This window comes from Enoplosus armatus, chromosome 18 (assembly GCF_043641665.1).
Source record: "Enoplosus armatus isolate fEnoArm2 chromosome 18, fEnoArm2.hap1, whole genome shotgun sequence".
NCBI classification, from domain to species: domain Eukaryota; kingdom Metazoa; phylum Chordata; class Actinopteri; order Centrarchiformes; family Enoplosidae; genus Enoplosus; species Enoplosus armatus.
This window is the reverse complement of record NC_092197.1, coordinates 6,919,787-6,940,476: the sequence shown is the minus strand read 5'-3', so window position 1 is coordinate 6,940,476 and position 20,690 is coordinate 6,919,787. Positions and strand designations below refer to the sequence as shown.

The window sequence follows — 20,690 nt, the reverse complement described above, 5'->3', positions numbered from 1 at the left end:
CATCCACCACTATACCTAAGGAAAGTCAGGGATGTAAAATTATTCGCCATTTTTTTCTTTTTTCTTGCAGGAAGTTAACATCTATAATTAATATGTTTATTTTACTTTGATGATTGTATTATTTCCACTAGAAAGAGGGTACAAGTGCATTTTTTTCCAGGATGACGAAAATAAAATCTAGTCTGTTTTGGTCTGACTAACTAGTCACTACTTGTATTTACCGGCCAGAAAAAGACGAAATCACCTCCGCCGCGACCCTGAGCTGCAGCCACCAACCATCATCACCGAAACCATGTGACATCAGAAACCTCCAATCATCGTTCACTCGGACACAGACAAGAGTCTAGACGCAAACCAGCATCTTACAGGAGCAGACCGGTACAACCTAAGTAGAAATGGTTAAATTCCACCGATGCTACAGTCACACCTGATACACAAAGTCCTCTTCATTCAAAGACTGCAGGTTCGCCCCCCCGTGAAATAAGAAAACCTCTCGTACTTTGCCTCCTTATCTCATTATTCATATGTGGATTGTGACTTGAATGTAACCAGATTCATTTTTGTAACGGGCAACACTCAATTATCTATAAATAATTCAACCTACATTCAACATGTATTCTGTCCTGAGAGGACAAATGTCTAATTAACAGTATGGCACATGCTTTTTTTAAAATGTATTTATCCTTATAAATGCACTTATTATTGCCCACGTTTTAATCTAACCAGAACTGTGTAAATCTGGCAAAACTCATTTGAAAAACTGAAAATACAGATGCCAACGAGGGATTAGCTTAAAATGAATAAACTGAACGCTGATTTAATATTACTATCTGGTGAAACTGAATCTCTTTTTAAGAGAAATGAAATAAAATCGATCAGCAAAAAACTGTGTGTTATCGAGTCTAAACATGATACTTTTAAGTGCCTTTAGTTTTACCGGTCAGGGTCTCCTGATTACTGCCTGATCAGATGTCAGTGTTTTACCAGGTTCACAATAGTAACATTAATAACAAGAGTCATGATAATAAATGTGTCTGTGCTTGCACCACAACCACATGATAAGGGTGCGTAGAAATGATGAATTCACAAACGATTCCATGACTTCGGCTAACAGAAGAACAGGAAGGTACAAAGCAGGTGCAAGACATGAAATATGTGGATTATAGCAGATGTAACCAAAGTTCATAAAAGTGCCAAAGAGAAGGAGAGAGACACCAAAGTGGACATGAGAGGAAACAATGAAGACATCGTGTGTCTACCTTCTTGATGAGATGAGTTAATGTCCATGGGAAGTAAAGAAAAAGACAGCTGGCACGAGCCTGAGGGGACAGTTCAGGTCGGCATCAGAGTTCAGGACCAGCAGCTGGTCGTTGGTCACTTCACCTTTTGGCTGTCCAGCCTCAGCCAGTGGACGCCCTGTCTCGTATAACGGACCATAGAGCTCATAGTTGATGTCAGGCTCAATGGGCCCAAAACGGTGTCCAGCTCCGTCAGCAAACCTAAAACATACAGGAATATTAAAAACATTAAATATCTGTTTAATATCAGTGTTGTTGAAAGATAAAGCAGGTGTTTGTGCATCAGTGAAAAATCCTAATTTAATCCACTTTAAGTTAAGGCTGTGTTACTACAAATGTCCAGGAGCTTTTCTGCCTCATACATCATATTTTGATTTGGCTCATACGTTTGGTAACACTTGTCTCTTTTCCATCCATTCTTACCGCTGCCTTTTTGTGCCAGCTCCTCCGCCTGCTCCCAGATGTCATGAGCGCTCAAGAATAACATAGTGATGTTGACGTATGTGAACGCCACTTGTTCAATGGCCTGAGGAACCGCCACGGTGCCGCCGACGGGGTCCACAACCGACCCGCTGCCACTGTGGTTGGAACCAGGACCTGAGCTGGTGGAGGTGCTGGCTGGAGACGGCATGCTGGGGGACGGGGTGTCCGTGACTCTAAAGGAGACGAGTAAAAAAAAAAAAAAAAAACTTTTTATGTGCTACACCTCTGACAGATTCATGTAATATGTCCAAACAGTGAATGTAACACACAAACTAGACGACTTACTTTGATGTGAAGACAGACGGATCGTGTGCTGTTGTGTTCTGAAAGAGGTTCACATTTAATTAGAAAAACACACTTACGTGTCTATACATGGGTGCTCCTTCAGCCTCAGCACAACTACTTAATTAAATCGTGTTAGATATTACCTAACCTTAATACTTACACTGAAGTGGTCAGTGAGGGTCTTTGAATACTTGAGTGCAGTTTTGTGTTTGTAGCGAAACATGGCCATCTGCAGGAGAGACTGGCACTTCAAACTACAAGACACAATTAAATGTTACTGAATGATTCATTAAAGAAAACATACATCAGACTAGTGAACATTGTGCTGCTGTTTGTGCACCTTCTCGCTCATTTTCAGTCCAAGCTAAAACAACTGATCTAGTTTCAAGTTATTAAAGATATTCAGACATGTGGGCACAATTTACCAAACCTGACAACAATTTAAATACATACATTACAATTCGTAAAACATACCAATCAGTTTTTCATAGACAATGTTGTGGAATGTGCTGCATTTTCAGCAAAATAGGGCAATTATTTCTGCTCGACAGAGATTAAGCAATAAAGCTAACTTTATGTTATAAATCCAATCTACCAAACTGATGATGAATCAGTTTGATTGGCGGAATCAGTAAAGGAAATTAAAATAAATTATTCATACTGCCCACCTGCCACACATCAACTAACAAGAGTTGTCTCAAGTCACTCAATGCTGCCAAGAACCAAAACATAGATGGTGACAAGCTCAAAAACAGAAATAAAGCTACAGCAGGAGATCAACCATAACCAGTAATGTTAGAGATATCATGAGGCATTCTGGTATGTGGAGAAACAGCACATCATCTACATCTTACCATAAAGCTAAAAAGTCCTTTTCTGAGAGTGGAGCAGAGGGGTCCACTGGGTTTTTAAGTTTCAGTACAAACCTGTAAGAATGGAGAATGTGGCAGAGAATCAAATTCAGTTATAGCTGAATTAAATTTAACTTAACTAAAGGAAACTAGATCACATACATGCCCTGCACTCTACGGCTTTGCCAACATGCAAACTAATAATTACAAAAAGCTACTAATAGTGCTTAGTAGTGGGTAATTAATAGTGGGTTCGTACTTGAGCAGTTCCACGGTCTCTGCAAACATGGTGTAGGAAGACATTGAAATCTGTGGATCTTTTTCCATGGCGATGCCACTCTCAACGAAGTACATGGCCGCATCCAGATAGTTGAAGGCTTTACTGAGCTTATCTGACTGCAGACAGACAGAGAGCGAAAACAAACTTAATTTGGTTATAAGTAAGTTGCATTACAGAGTAGGCTGCAGTCATTTTAGTAAATGAACTCAAACAAGAAGAGAAACAGACCTCAGCGTCTGCTTTGTGCTTCAGTTTTTTAGCCTCCTTTATGTAATGCTTCACTGGATACTGCCTGCAGGCGACAGAAACTTTATTAGACAAGTAACAACAACATTCAACTAACACTTCTTAACACAATAAAAGTTGTCGTCAGTGATACAAAATAAGTTAAAACTGTGGCAACAGTTTGATAAAAATGTAAGGAAATAACAATGCAGAAATGTCGCTCTGTTTTCTTTGGACTGCTATTCACAAAGATACAGAGTATTCTCAGTAATAGTGTCCTTATTAATATATCACTTTACTGAAAGGACCTCATTTTTTGAGACCACCAACCTATAACAATATATTTTTTTTTTTTTTTAAAACTCCGATATCCGAGTGAATGACAACTTTCAGATGTGTCAGTTTTGTCACCAAAATGGGTGATTTTGAAAAGGCAATGAACATTTATGAGATAGTGGGTTGGATTGAAATTGGCCTACATTTGAAAAAAGTTGAAAAAAACAAAACAAAATTACAATTGAAACTTTACGCTTACAACATTAATAACTGATTATAATGATGTGTTTAGAGGTTAGTAACACAAAGTTTCGAAGAAAGAGGAGAAAGAGGCCACACAGGAGAAAAAGACATCTGGCCCTCATTTATTGAGCATCTCAGTGTGGAAAATTGGTCAATGCGTAGTGTGACGCATATTTGGTCATACTTTGAAAGCCATTTTTACCTCTAACTGTAGCTTTTAAGGACAGCAGAGTTTCCCTTACATAGGTGGCACCAATAAATGTCAAACTTAATTTTCCAGGGTTTTGGTACACTGCTAAAACCAACACTGTCTGTGGGTAAAATCTCAGAACTGTCTCTGTTCTGTGAATTTTATTTCCCCCATGGAAAAACTGACAGACTTAAGTCTGAAAATATTGCATTTTAGGGAGAAAATCCATCTAGGTCCAGATACAGGCCGGCTTTTACGGGATGTAAATAAAAAACTGTATTTTAGAACAATTTAACAGCTAGACAGAAATGTTTTTTACCTGTCCTCAAATCTGAGCGAGGGCCTGTTGGTCAAAGCTTCCCTGGCGGGCTGTGAAGATGATGGGACGGCGAGGCTGCTCTTTCGGGGCTTCTGCTAGGATTGCAGGGCAGACATATGGTTAAAAATTGGAATGGCTTCCTTCTTCATATAACAATTAACTAATAAGCCTACAATCAATAAAACTACGAGAACGTGCAGATGCTTGTCAAGGGAAAAGCAGCAATGCACTGACTTAATATTGATAAGACAGTCACCTTTTCAAAGTGTGGGTGCTCTGTGTGCTTTCCGCCGCCCTTCTTGTGCTTGCGGGGGTCTTTGCTTTTTACAGCCTCATTACTGGACTCCTGGGTCTCCCCAGAAGTGCGTTTGTGTAACTTTGAGTCTTTCGCTGTGTCTTTGGGTGTCAGAGGCTGCTGCAAAGGAACAGGATTTTTCTTGGCCTTCTTTCGCTCCCGGTCCTCCGTTGAATTGCTGGAACTTCTGTCGGTGACAAGATGAGAGCGCTTGTGTGATCTGACTGAACTGACTCACACACATCCACAATGAAAAGAACTTTTCATTGACATTTTTTGGTAAAAAGAAGTGTGGGATGCCTCTGATTTAGGGGACCTACTCCAGTTTGATAGAAGCATGAGTTGATGAGGTATTCTTGTTTTCCAGCCTCGGCTTCTTCCTGGGAATAGTTTTATTGTCTACCTCAACCTAGAAGACAACAAATCACACGTTATAATAAAAACAGACTTCCATTATCTGCATGTACGCTAACTAGAACAGCCCTAGACCCTCATATTTCTCACATTTTGAGGTATACTCTTTTTGCTGGTTTTGGTGAGTTTGTGTGTTGTGGAAGCATCACTGCCCCCTCCATCTTGCTCAATGACCAGTGCTGATCTCTTTGCATTGCTGGGAATCTCCTGGTGGTTGCCGGAGGTCTGGGGGACTCTTGAGAGCAGACTTAGATCAATCTTCACCAGCAGGGATCTAGGAGGCCCGTGGGGGTCCCGAGAACTCTTGGCTGTATGCCCAGTCTTCTCTGAGAGCTTGTGGGTGGTTTTGTGAGGAATCTTGTTGCCCTTCTGGCAGATGGTCTCTGACTTTGGTTTGCTACAACTGATTTTGACGGGTGGGGCAGAAGAAAGCTGGTCAGGCTGAGCAGGATTTTGGGTGGGGCAGGAGCAGGGGTTAGGATATCGCACACCACACGATGGACAGTGACCACACTGGACCAGCTCGGCTTCAGGCTCAGATCCGGTCTTCCGCTTGTCGAGTGACGTGTGTTTACAAGTCCTCTTACTGTCTCTTTTAGTGTTACTGCTGTCCTTGCTTTTCTTGCCATGTCCTGTTTTCGTCTTTACCTTGGGTCTATCTGTGAAAAAGGGGTCTTTGTCTCGCGTGGCTACAACTTCCTCACACTTCACGCCGAGAGCTGCTTCAGTGTGACCCGGGAAACCTGCCTTCGCTGGTTTTGAGGAGTGCGTGTTGCATGAAAGTTTCCTGGAACTGCTACAGCTGTTCAAATCAGCAGAGGGTTTTTTTTGGCTACTTTGCTGGTTGTAGTTGTCCTTAGGGCTTTCACGGTGCTGCTGGGGTTTTGCAAGCTTATCAGTGAACTCTTTCGCGTGAGAAGAAAGCTGAGCTTTAGGCTCCCTGGTGGGGTCGACCACCTCTACACTGGAGTGCTTGGAGCTTTGAGTGGGCGGTGGCTGTTTGTGAGCGGGACTCTCAGAGACATGTGCACCGCTTTGACCTTCAGTGCTGGAGTTCTGCTGGCTGGACCTGATCCAGTTCCCCAACTGCCAATCACCATGGGTCACTGCTGGAGCATCAGGCTATAAAAAGACAAACACTGTGATTTCAAAAAAAGAGGAAGTGCAAACAGAGAATGCATGTTCATGTGTCCTTTATTGTATTTTAATGTATACAAATACAAAAACGACAAGAAGCAAATTACCTCGGCCTTAACAGGGACGCTCACTGGGGGTTGAGGTGGCTCCTCTGTGGTGCTTTCACTGTCTGACTCTGATCTTGAACTACTCTCTGAGTCGCTGGAGCTGGCGGACTCTACCCCTCTGGAATGTGCTGCTTCAAATAAACTACAGCACACACAACACACCACAACGTTTAGTTGATTAATTGTTTTTATTATTCCGCAACTATTTTGACAATGGATTAATTGTTATTTTTTTACGCAAAAACGCCAAACTGTTCCCAGCTTTTCAAATGTGGGGATTTTCTTGTCATTTATAATAGTAATATAAATATCTTTGGGTTTTAGTTTTAGTTTGTTGGCCAAATAAAACACGCACACAATTTGAATACATCATCTTGGGCTATGGGAATTAAAATCACATTATATCATGACATTGATGACATGTTGAAAATAACTGTTAGTTGCAGGCTTAATGAAAATATTTGTAATTCTATTTTTTATCTTCAGTGTCTTCTGATCGGAGAGATTATAAAAAGCTTCTTTGACGTGGACTGATTCTGAATGGCTGGTTGAAAACAGCCTGTAAAGCTTCGTCATGTCACAGTCAGAAACCCTGATGAAGCAAACGTGTCTGGTTAAGACATTGTTTTGATGAAACTGCATGAAATCAATGATTATCTTCCAAATATATTATCGTATTTTGAAATTATAGCACAAAAACGAAAAGTCACTTACGATGAGGAGCTCTGCTGGAGGAGCTGAGGTGGATCAGCAGGAGACGATTCATAATTCTCTGGAAAGAAACGACACAGAAAACAAACATTAGCTCGAGTGCTTCATTTCAAAAGTCAGTAGATTTGCAGTCTTTGATCATCGTACAGTAACCTGTTCCTAAAATGTTATGTTAGCATTTCCCAAACCTGTTGCACAAAAACTGCTTTTCTTGCTCAATGTCATTTTAAATTGAACACACAGCAGACACACACTATTTTCTGGTCATGCATATAACAGCCAATGCAGCCACAAAACATTGGTGAGATAATAACAGGTGAGGCAGACTGTCACTTGATATGAAATGAATTTGCTTTGGGAATGAAAAGTTTAATATCTGACTGACTGAACAACTGGCTTCCAAATTCAACACTTGTTACTGTAATTTGCACTTATGATGGCCAACACATGTTCATGTTGGTAAAATACTGAACCCCCTTGTGAACTTCTCTTTTCTGGCCGGTACTTCATCAGCCTGGCGACTAACAACAATAGTGTTGACTGATCTTCTAATGCCAGCCACATTAAGTGAGTAAATAAGATATCACGAGAGAGAAAGGTATGAGCAGAAGAGTGACTGGAAATGGAAGAGAGTAAAAGACTAATATCTTACACCAGTAAAAGAGATGGCCTGAGAATAGAGAGATCACTCCTCCTCTCGTCTACATGTCTCTTTCTCTTAGCGGAGGTTAATTTGAGATGAAATTGTAGGGTTGTTTCTCTCCTCTGGTATTTTGTGGCCAGTTCACAGAATAGGGCACAGTGGTTGTACAAGTTGCCATAGAAACATTGCTTTAAAGAAAATATAGGACAGACTATCAGAGGGGTGCTGCTTTAACTTTGTGAATACTAAAAGAAGAAGAGGATATTTCTGTCACACCAGCTTTCACAAATGATGATCAAACCTCCGGTTGTATCTAAAGGCTGCAGAGCAGATGCTTCATGATGACAGATGAATGTGTCTGCTACCAACGTCAATTATAGACATAACAGACTCTAAACCCTAATTTACATTCAGTGTTCATTTCCCATGATACAGTAACATCATTTCATCGTTCTGTGCCCGAACTGTCCTCATTCCCTCATTACTCACTTTGTCCTGGACATGAAGAGACGTGCTCTGCTTCCTGTGAAGACGAGGAAGAAATACAAGCAAGCTTTAATCTGGGTCACACATTTGTTCGATTTAGATCTGTGCATTTGCATCTACATTTACACTTAATTGATGATTGAACTTGTGTAATAACTGGTACGGTATATGCACATCAAGACTTAAGGTCTCATTAGTTATGGCCTTATAACCTGATCATTTTGGACATGAAGAATTGCACCTGGGTGTGGTGAGAACATGAGGGTCCTCATCAAATTGCATGGTAACCTGGTGATCTTGGAAATGAGAACATTTGAATTGATAGTGGAGGAAATATTGGTGTCACGTTTCATGTGTAGCTGACAATTGACCTCTGGATGACACCAGAGGGAAGCTCATTGAGCAACCAAAATGGAAAGGGTTCATCCTTTGGGAAGCATGAATGTGCTTGGTAAATTATCTGATAATGGGGAAGGCCACTGCACAGCTGCAACGTTTCCAGCATACTATTTCTGGCATCAAAGCCAACCCACGACTGTCAGTGAATATCCCTCTGTCACAGCACAGAAATTAACCTTAATTTGGCAAAATCCGAGAGGGAGTTTTGCACTAAAGAGGATATAACTTTGGAAAATACCCACTTGATTAGGCTAACTTAAGACTAGTGAAGATGCACATTAGCTGCAGTTAAAACACCACAAAAGGATTTTGGCCTCTGTTATAGTGGGCTTCATCTGAGAATTCAGGATTACTGCAACCAAGACCCCTCCTCCTATGTGCATGTGGGCAGTGCCAGTGAGCATAAAATCGAGAGATTTCAATAATTCTCAATCTTTAAGCTCTTACCTTGGCTGGGAACGGGGACTTGGAGGGTTCACCTGCACTAGGTGTCTGTATAGCCGTCAGGAGAGGGGGCCATGAGTGGGTCATTTCCTGTGGAGGGGAATAAAAACAGTGTGATGTGTTAGGAGCATTTTGACATGGCACTACAAAACAGCGTCACTCAATATGTAAAATAAACATTAATGCATGCAGTTGCACTCTAACTGGAGTCTTTACTGTCCAGTATCTGAGAAGATCAACTCCATTCAAACTGTTCCCCTGAGTATTTTGGATATACTGACGGATAAGTTCATGTTGTTCTTTGCAGCTTGAAGACCCAGAAGCAGCCAAATGAGAACCTCACATTTTCCATTTAATTTAAAATGTATTGCCTTTGTTGCTATAAGAAAGAATAACTATCTTAACAACTTTAGTATAAAGAAAAACATTCTAGAAATCGCCAAACCAAAACTATTACATAGCTCAACAGAATAAATAAAATTTGCAATGACATGAATAAATGCATAATGGTATCTCATCTCAGCTCTTCATATGCTATGCAATGTATAAACACTTACATTCTATGGCCACTTGGTCACACTGACACAACTAGCTTCTCTAAAACACCAACTCACATGCATTCAACTCAATATAAAGCATGAAAACAGCATCAGACGTTCAGTCACTGTTCAACACAGTAGAATCGGCGAGATGTGGGATATAAGCAACTTTTAACGTGATATTTGAAGGTTCCTGGGAGTTTCATTCAGTATCCTGAGGCTAAACAAGATGCACACTCTTTCAAACTAATGAGAAAGAGAACAAGTACAAAAATAATAGCAAAACATTTCTGGATAAAATGGCAGAACATTTCACCACTTCGTATAATATGATAAATGGTTTACTTGTCATAAAAATATTAAATTGATAGAACCAAACAATTTACACAACTAGCAAAATGGACGAATCGAGTGACCTTCGAATGTAACTTTGGTTCTAGCATCTTCAAAACAACCATCATGTTTCATAAGAAAATATTTCAAAGGTTTACTGAGAAATGTGCAAAAAACAAACAGCACCAGTGTTGTTAATCCCATGGATCAAAACAGCTTGCAGATAAAAAGGCCTCAAAGGAGAATAGCAAGAATCATTCAAAGAAACATAAAGGCCACATCAATGGCGAGCAGCACTTATCAGACTTGAATATCTTGAATGAGCAACAACAGACAAAGATCATGTGGGGTGCCGATGTTTTCAGCATGTAGTACACTGCTGCCACTGCCAAAGACAAGGGCAGACTGCACATCATCCGCTCTGCTGAGAAGGAGATTGGCTGCAATCTGCCATCTCTCCAGGACTTTGAGGAGTTCACGAGAGACTGTGGCTGACCCCTCCCACCTCAGCCATAAACTCTTTGAAACAGTCCCCTCCAGCAGGAGGCTGCGGTCCATCAAGACCAAAACCTCACGCCACAAGAACAGTTTCTTCCCATCTGCAGCGGGCCTCATCAACGCGGCCCGGGACCCCCACCGTCACTGACTCTTATCCCACTGCACAACTTTTGGATTATTATCTCAGTACATTGCACATATTCTTTATACTTTATACAGTTATTACGGAGAAACCAAGGTCTATATTTTTCCCATTCCATCCTCTTCGTTTCAAACACTGTACAGCTCTTTTTGCTTTGAAAGCAGATATATTTTTACATATGTTTTATTGTAAATGTTTCTATTTTAACTCTTGCAGTACTTGCTTCTAATTTTATTTTCTCTTACTATGTTTATCATTATGCACCAAAATACCAAGGCAAATTCCTTGTATGTGAAGGGTCTTAAATTCAAAATTTTGATTGCTTCAGTAACCTGCGGAGTATCTGGATCTCGGTGAAGCACATTTGGGATAAGGTAAACAAGGCTGCTGACGTCAAGCCTGTGCAGCCGTTCAGTATTCAAACTGCAAAATGCAATCATTTATTCTTACACCTTCATTAAGCATCTTGTGGAGTCCATGCCCAAGCTGTTCTGAAGGCCAACATGCTACTACAGTAAACATCTAATAAACTAAACTCTGTGTAAATGAAACAAATATGTTAAGGCTGCTGCAAAACCGCTATATGCTGCTAGATAATCTATGTAGGAATGTCTTGAGATTGAGGAATAAAAATGTTATTTTGAAATCGCATATAACTGAACATTCTTAACATTCATAACTTTTTCATTCTTTCCTCAGCGCAGATCAGTGGCCACATGCTGCTCTTTAGAAACTCCGAGCTGTGAGGCGAGTGAACAATTGAAAATACACAGAAACGCAGTGATAAAGAATATATTGCATATTCAGAGCAGAAGACTGTTGTAAGAAAGCTAAAGAAAAGTTTATCGGTAGTTGCTCAAGTTCGCAGGGTTGTTGAGCAACTCGAAATGTGTATGTTTGCTCTTCTGCAACATGAGCACGATCAAATTTTGTTACAGTCTAAGCATCTCAACATGACAGTCATTCTGTAATCATTCCCTGATTAAAGGCACGCCAATCCCGATCAACACTCGGACAACATTACTTGTGCACTCCCCTTTGCTGTGCTATCAGAGCTGTAATGCAGTTTGCTGCTGTTAAGCTATTCGTGTAAACTGTACACTTCCTGCTGCCTCAAGTCAAAAGCCTTTCAACAGCAAACCACTGGAATGCTTTTATTATGAAGCAGCTACTGGACATGAAGCTTTATGGAGCAAGACAACAGCACCAAGTAACTAACTGTTTGATAAAAATAAAAACATCACTATATGGACATTTTCCAGCACTGTCTTGTAGAAGGATCAGTTGTAAATATTGTAATGGAGGAACGGGAAAAGAAACAGCAGCCAGAGTGAACTGGTTGGAATAAGAGGTGCAGGTACTTTGGACAAAACTCCAAAATGTCATATTATGTTGTATGTAAAATCACCATGTCAGCATTAAAGGCTCTGATCACAGTGGTGGTCAAACCATATGAAAACTTGCCATATGAGGAGTGCAAGGTATGAAAATGTATTTTAAACAATATAACTCCAAAGAAGATTCATCCAGAACTCTCAAAATTTTAATGCCATAAAAATAATGCCCTTGCTATAACTACATTATTATGCTGGCAAAAGACAATAGCCAACTGTAAATGAGAATTTAAACAGCAGGACTCACCCTCAAGATGTCCTCGACACACTGAACTTCATTTGTCCTCGTCTGTAGAAAGGAAGGGAATAATTATGAGTTTCCAAAAAGACAAGACAGTGAAAACATGTATGCAATTATTCAAGCATATCAAATAGAAAGATTTGTTTAGGGACTGATGTTTTACAGGGCAGCCCATTTATAGTATTTGGCAGACCAAACACACACACAGAAAAACATTAAATTTGCCTTTATCCTTCCCCAATTTACATGTCAGACTGCTCACTCATTGATGTCGATGTGCTACATGTGGTCAATGCAACCAAATCTCACCCACATAGAGGCATATTTATCCCCTGCAGGGACTTTGCCAGAGCTGTCATTTATCTTAAAACCTGCAATGTGGCAAATCATTTGTAGGTATAACTTGTGGGGAATTGAAAACACATACAGTATAGCAGAACACTATGGAAGACTTAAAATGCCTAAATGAAAACAAATTAAAAAAGTGAAATACAACACACATTGTTATATGCATTTCCTTTCATGTATGCATTTAGTGTCAAAATTAAATTTAAAAAAAACATGTTAAAAAGGACAAATATTTAGTTTTTGTCTTGAATTGTTTTTCACTGTGACTTGAATTTTCCTGCCACATTAAAATCAAATCACAACACAGAAAACAAAGAGGAGAGGTGTATTGAATTTCAGTGTTATCCAGCAGAGAGCAGCATAGATATACTAAATACTAAATGCAAAGCACTGTCATAAGTTTTCATGAAGAGGTGCAGTGGAGCCTTTTCTTTTTTGAGACAGGTTGGGCGCAGAACCATAGTAATTTGATTTTAATGTGGCATGGAAAATGGAAAATAATTCATTCAGTTTTAATGACTAATAGCTGAGTAATTGTCCTTTCAACATATTTTTCATTCAGTTATGGCACAGTAAATGCATACATAAAAAAAAAAAAAACATATAACCATGTGTATTGTATTTCACTTTATTTTGTTTGATTAGTTTTAATTTAGGCATTTTAAATCTTCCACAGAACACCAGATTAACAAAAGATGTTGAGACAAATCATTTTAATGGCAAATATTAGAAATGGCCACTTTGATCTTTGCATTATAGGCCTGCATTAAGCACTGAAATAATCTCCATCCCGAGAGGAGAAAGAGACCAGACCAACCGTCTCCTCTATACGTATAAAACCGGGGTGGACAAACATTAAAAACATCTATGCATCAATATAATGCAGTCTTATACTACAGGATCAATCACTATACTAAGTGACGCAATACACTGTATCAGGCAGCAAACTCGGATAAATACTGTGTGTGTGAATGAGTCAACAGGCTGCATTTCAGTTTGTTTTCAGGCCTGTCTTTCAGTTTTTCCTTCTGAATGGACAGTGTTTGAGATAAGGCCAGAGTGAATGGCCCCCCAGAGCAGTTATGTAAGTTGGTGACAAAGCTCATTTATTGTTCTGCTGAGCCCAGGGGTGAAGTTATCAGAGGCAGCTGAGGTCACACACACACACAGACAAAAACACAAACCACAGGCTGCTTGCCACATACACCATGCTATGCACCTGAGTAAGACATTACACTACACGCTCAAAGAAATGTCATACTGCTCGCCATTAACAGGAAATATTGATGTATTGATACTAACAGTGCAGCACAGTGTCTCTAAAGTGCAAAACTTCCCAAAACAACTTCCATCTCCTAAAATGAGGTTTCTGAAAAGTCTGCGTTTTCTCTCAACATTTCTGATTACACTGTAAATCCAAAGACGTCTCATATATGGCTTATTGCAGATGTGGAACTTAACTCAGGCGAAACAGGGGAATGAGTAACTGCCTAGCTATCTTGCACTGGATTAGTCCCAGCAGGGAAAACAGCAGCACATTCAGCAATGCTGCGCTGCTGCAGGAGGGTAAGGGGGAGGTGTGGAGTGCTGCAAGTGCAAGGGTTGAGTGTGTGTGTGTGTTTATGTGTGACAGAGAACAGATGAATAGGGTTGAACTGGAGTTCAGCCAAATCCTCTAAAACAAAGCCAAATCCAAGGCCTTTTTAAAATGCCTGAAAAGTCAAGGAAGAATATCAGAACTATGGAGAGGTTTCAGGGAACATCCTGAGATCCTCTTAGCCCATAGTACAGTATATTTAAAGTCCACACAACAGTGCTGAGAAATAATAAGTAGGACTTCCCCTTGTCCTATCACCTCCCCCACAGTCGCTGGAAGCACAAAACAACAGTGGTATATGATATTGCAAGAGAAAAAGCAAGAATCAATCACATACCACTACTTTTACTTCATTTTTTACCAAAGTATCTACACAATACTGTACTTTAGATCCTACCTTTATATTTAACAGTGTAGTCGTGTTACACAAGTTCATTGCATTTGTTTATAGAGAGCCAGAGTAAAACTGGAACTTCCAGGTTCTTAGAAAATTAAGAAAATTTTATTCAACATCACACTGTGGCCTGGAAATGGGAATTAATTAAAAAAGGGACAGTTTTTTTTGGGAAACACACTTATTTGCTATCTTGGGTTAGATGAGAAGATCAATACCAATCTGAATGCTAAATACGAAGCTACAGCCTGCAGCAAATTAGCTTAGCTTAGCATAAAAACTGTCAACGGGGGAAAAACAGCTAGCCATGCTCTCTCCAAAGGTAACAAAATTCCCCTACCAGCACCTCAGCTCACTAACTGACATGTAATATCTCATTTGTATGATCAGTAAAAAAAACAAAGTGTAAAAACAAGAAGTTGCAGTTTCCTCCTGTTTCCATTCTGTATGCTAAGCTAAGTTAACCTACCATGTTTAAATAATATGATATCATATTACAGAGAAGATCGTAAGATCTAAGACTCACCTCCAAAAATTGTGGCAGTATCTTTGTTTTGCCCAGGTCAGATTTGTTGATTAACTCCGGTAGAGGTACATATGGCTCAGGTGAGGGCTTTAGCTCAGGTGACTCACTGACCACCTGGTCTTGACCATCCATGGGCCGCACATATGCTGTTGGCTTCTGGGTCATGACTACGCTGGGCTGCTTAGACGACAGGAGTGAAGGGAAGCTCTGGGAAGGTAGTGCGTTACCCTTGTTGGCTTGAGGCACAGATGCATCTTTGGGCGACTGTTTTAGGTTAAATGTGGAAACATCCACCGTGCCGACAGACTCAGATGGGTGATCTATGGACCCTTGAAGCTGATGTCTATCAAAGGTGTCTTTAGTGTCCGTGTCAGTGTTATCATGGTCAATGGAACGTAGGAAGGGTGGCGGCTTAACATCAGGAGACTGAGAAGACATTTCCTGAGAAAGGCTGACACGCTCCCTGAGATCTGAGTGGGCTTCACTCTTCTCCTGTTGTTGTGCTGAGAGGCTGAGCTGACTGTGGTTCAAAGACGCATTTGAGAAAGTGGATGAATGTCCATGGTGGTTAGGAGAAGAAGAGGCAGTGGACGTCCTCACGGGCTGAGAAGAGAGACTGTTACCCGAGGGGGCTTTCTGACTTTGAGAGGACATGTAATGCACCTGGTTATGGAATGGCGGTTTGGTTGGTTTATCCATGTTTTGCTGACCCTGATCTGACTGTGAGAAGGTTACATAAGTAGGAATGGGTAAAGGCTCAATGGCAAAGGGATAGGGATTATTCACATCTTCATAACTGCCCAGCATCCTCTGGATTCGATTGGAAAGCTCATCCCCTTTGTTTGTCTACAAAAAGAAGGAGTAAACACTTAGTTACGGATATGTCAGTTTACAAAACTTTCTTTTAAACAAAATTAAACTGAACCAAATGTCTTAAGCCCCTTGGTTGTGTTTAGTCCCCGCTGTGTGATGTACTGCATCACACTGCTGATAACAGCAGTACATTGATGTTTTCTTCCTCTAAAACTCTTCCACTGTCAGAAAAGATTTTCAAAGCCAAGAGTAGGGTGTTGGGTGCAAACAAGGGCCTAATTTCCACTGGGAATGGGAGGGCGCCTTCACCTTTTCAAAATCCTTTGTTTTTTTTAATCATTTACAGTTTGTTTGATTTACTCACTAAAATCTCTCTAAACTGTGTCCTCTGACTGTCCAGATGCCAAAATCCAGATGAGAAAAGAGAGGAGTTAATAATAAAAAGTACTCATCATACTCATCTGAGTCGCCCTGAATTATTATCACGTGCTCACAGCAATTGCACTCACAGTAATTAGACTTTACGAGCAGCAGTGAGTGATTCGTGATGCTATTTGCCCTGGGTTTTGCCTCTCAGGCTACATACAGGCTGCCCTATCTTATTTATGTAGGCTGATGGGACCATTTGTAGCCGAGAGGAAGAATACATACACCATTCAAGGCTGAACACAGTCCTGCCGTCTCCTCTGCATGTTTCCCCAAGTAAAGAAATATAATCTATTGTTATTATTTAGTTAATATTCTCCTAAATGCAGGATGCAGGAATTGGTCAACAATCAAAGATAAGGCAGAAAGGACTTTGCTCTTTGTAGTAAAGAAGCAAATAGAACATTATCATATTCTCTATCAAAGAAACTAAATGTGATTTTAAGTAGGGTGAATGCATTATCAATGCAATACTTTACATAGCATTCAATTTTTCCTCCTACCATTATTATGGAAAGCACAATAACCAATTTCATCATAATTTGTTAAAAAATAAATGTAGAAATTAGCTTGTTTGGGGGGGTTGAAGAACATCTGACAGACCTCTGAAACTACACCTACGCCTTTGTGTGCAAACACAGATTGTTTTTTCTCTGTTTAACATAATTTGCCATTAATCACCATTTCCCAATAATGTTAAAGTAAACTTTAAGGACGTCTTTGTTGTGATTCCTCACACATTGTACAGTAAACACTTACAGTATTGAAACGTTTTCTACAAAGAAATCCAAAATACTGTCTGAACCAATCTGCCGAGAGGCTAACTAACTAACAGTGTCATCATTAGAGCGTTTCCCTCCCGCTGTGTGAGTCTTTACCTTGTATGGTTGCCCAAAGAGTGGCACATTCTCAGGGTTGAGTTCTTTGGCTTGGCTTGTTTCTTGGTTCCTCTGTTCCCATGCTCGGAGGCGAAGAAGGTTCCTTTCTTCATTGTATACACTGCAGATCATTACAAAAGAAAGACAGATCTTAAAATCAGCATTGCATTTACAAGTGCATCATTTCAACTGTAACACTACTTTTTACGTCTGTACTTTTCATTTGTTTTAGATTTTCAGTAAAATCAGTTTTGGCTAAAGACACCAGAACATTTAGAGACTGCAAATTTAAGGCATCTTATCACAGACTGATCTACCCTGGGGGCAGAGCAGCAGTGTCTAATGGGAGAGAAGACAGTGCCCATCATATCTACAGACAAAGGGTAATTAGACTCACAGACGCCATGAGGATTCACCGCAACATTCACATCTGTTCACTCTAGTCCCTAAAGGTGACATGCAGCCAATGCAGACATCAAATGGATGATTACAACAACCAGTCCTGACATGATGCCAATGCCAAAAACAGTTTGTTTTTTTTATAGTAAATTACATTGTGGATCAGCAGCAGGCCCCGTGGGATCAGGCGCTGTTTAGTACTTTAAATAATAAATTAATTAATAAAGTGACCTGAACACTTATCTACATTTTGAAATTGAATAGTTTCTTCCCAAAATGAAACCGTGTTGATCTTCCTCACTGACAGGAACCCCAATGGGATGCTTCCATGGCAACAAGTGGAGCAGCACAGATTTGGGACTAAGCCAGACAGATGAGCACTTACTCATTAATGTAGCAGAGAGACTGGTCAAAGTACTAGTACAGCACAAACCGGCACTGCCCAGTCACAGGCCCTACATCAATGCTACCCAGGGGTCAAGCAACATACTGTGCTTGTATTAAACTCACACACTAGTCTTCCAAAATAGAGATTGAATTATCAATGAGGCTGGAACATAAGCTATCCAGAATTAGCAATGATCTAATATTAATATTGTGTCAACCAAGGTGAACGACAGATTTCTGAGTGTACCGATTTACCAATCACAGATTACACATGCCAGAAACTGATTAAATGTGGAATTAAAAAAAAGAGGTGAAATGACAACCCGTGCACATCACAGAATAACCCACAAAAGAAAGCAGTTCTAATACTGACACAGCCACACCCGCATGGGAGAGAGACTTTAGAGATGTAAATTATACAGAAAACTTGCATGGCGCAATTCCATCAGTGAAAAAATGCTTATTCGGGAAAGCACATCATTCAGATTCAGAGAGAAACACAACTGGCTACGCTGTGAAATTCACAGGAACGTGAGACAGAAGCCACAAAATCTGAGGACTCAAATCAGAACGTGCACACATCCATACAAGGGCAGACAGTAACCCCACTTCAGAGCATGACTCCCGTCAATCAAGCTATCCTGCTCAACGTTTGACAACATTCTCAAATAGTTGTTGTTAAAGATGCAAAGGCTCCTACAAAGCAGCATGGCAGAGAGGAGGGGAGGGTTCAGCATGACTGTGGCCAACCTGGGAGTGGGTGAGTGATGTATTTTGGGCTTCCATAGGGCTCTTTAACTTTGTAAATATATGAAAATTCAGTGCCTTGCTGTAATGTTACTAGAACTGCAACGATCGACAGAAAATTGAAAATTAAGCAATCAATGCCAAACATTCCTTTGTTCCAGGTTCTCAGTTGTGAGATTTGCTCAATTTCTCTGTCATATATGAAAGTAAACTATTTGAAAGCTTCACCTTGGACTTGAAAATAATCAGCTGACTAATCAAGTGGTCCTTAGTTGAAGCCATAAATGTTACTAAGCCCACTAGCAGCAGCAGCAAGCTAAAAGCTGAGGTTTTAGTTTCAGCACTGCCTCATTAGTCAATTCGTCAAATACTTGATAGAAAGAAAATTGACGCAGTTTGAAGACGTCTCTTGGGTTCTCGGAAGTGCAAGAATAAAATTACAATACAACTAATGTGGCGTGTCCACTTTTGTCATCAGTTATGTTGATGCTGGCATCATAAACACTGTGACACTAACTGTTAACTTTAACACTTCCACAAATTGAGTCACCCTCTTCCATGATGGTTAACTGGTTATTCTGCTCAAAAGAGATCCATCGTGTATTTAAAAAAATCCCATTGTAATGATTTTCATTGTGTGGTGAAACAGGTGCAAACAGGACAACGACATTTTTAAAAGGCCCCTCAAAGCTATGATGCTCTCCTTTCCAAAACTGATGACACATTTCTGGCAGCAAAATTGCACACACAATTCTGCTGCCAGTGCACAGTTTCCCTGTGGGTGTTTAACTTTCAGAAAAATGGTTTCAATGCACGTGATACCAGACAGTATTGGTTTGCAAGCAGAGACTGTAACGGAAAAGACAACCTGCATGTCACTCTTACCAACATAAGATGTAAAATACACAAGCCACCCAAAGCAACAACCAATCTAAATCTATAATCTACTTTTATTAGCCTTTGAAAAAATAACTTTAGCACTCCAAGACTCACTTTTTAATTAGTGTGCAAGAGATGACCAGCATCATGTATCCTGTCTAACTGGATAACCAGCAGCATAAAAAAAACAGAAGCTGCCATTTAACTGAACAGTCTGCAAGAAGCCACATCATTGTATTAGTACATAAGAATTAAGAAAGGCGTTTTAAGGCAGTAGAAAGAAAGATGTCATTGTCTACAAACACATTTTATAACTTATATCTTTTCTGCACATATTAATCAAAGGCCAAGTCATACGTTGATGTTGGTGAGAGGTCGACTCGTGCTTCCTTCTCAAGTCTTTTTGTGTGATTTGTGAAGTATATAAAAGTAAAAATGACATTAATACAGACTCTCCGGAGTCAAACCCGTTTTCCGCTGTTATCCCACTTGTTATCCAAGTTCGAGGGGTGAGGTTTTGTTAACGTTAACTTACACAAAATAGCTCGTATCGACACAGCAGCCCCTTTTGACCAGCTGGTAAAAATCACATCAGCCTGCTCTTTCCAGCTGATTCCACCTCCTCCTCGACCTGCCTATCGAGCTAAAACCCTGTCAGTCACATTAACGGTTTTAACATTAAACTACAGAAAAATCACCAAACACACACACACACCGCCTTCCTTGTGATACTTCTACACAGTTTAAAACTTAACTTAGAGACGTGTCAAGCGCGCTGCTAGTGAGCTGGCTAACCATATCTAGCTAATTAACATTAGTTACCCGGACAGGCTGTGAGGGAAGCTAGCGCCCCAGCAGCTAGCAGCTAGCCGCGGCTGTGTCTGCCTACCTCGGCTGAGATGCCATGGTGCGCCTCTCACAACAACCAAAGTTGGCTGTCATGTGTTTCTGACAAGTCCTCACCACGATGTCCTCCTCGCTCGGTCACATTGTTTACCGGTTGGAGATAACTTGTTAATTTAAATGGCTGTCAGGCCGCCGTTGTTTGATAGTTGTCCGCTAA

General features: G+C 40.3%; 1 protein-coding gene across 1 annotated transcript; it reads right to left on the bottom strand.

Annotated features, from left to right (window-relative positions):
• Positions 1 to 1,160: 1,160 nt before the first annotated feature.
• aff1 (AF4/FMR2 family, member 1) lies at positions 1,161 to 20,569 on the bottom strand. Its single transcript, XM_070925041.1, has 19 exons — positions 20,517 to 20,569; positions 17,216 to 17,336; positions 15,099 to 15,944; positions 12,240 to 12,281; positions 9,090 to 9,176; positions 8,247 to 8,280; positions 7,118 to 7,175; positions 6,404 to 6,545; positions 5,250 to 6,281; positions 5,066 to 5,154; positions 4,707 to 4,932; positions 4,451 to 4,545; positions 3,426 to 3,489; positions 3,177 to 3,313; positions 2,921 to 2,992; positions 2,215 to 2,320; positions 2,067 to 2,104; positions 1,722 to 1,954; positions 1,161 to 1,499 (listed from the first exon to the last, which is right to left on the bottom strand). The coding sequence occupies exons 1-19, from the start codon at positions 20,567 to 20,569 to the stop codon at positions 1,375 to 1,377; spliced, it is 3,600 nt and encodes a 1,199-aa protein (XP_070781142.1). The 3' UTR covers positions 1,161 to 1,374.
• Between the last annotated feature and the right edge of the window lie 121 nt (positions 20,570 to 20,690).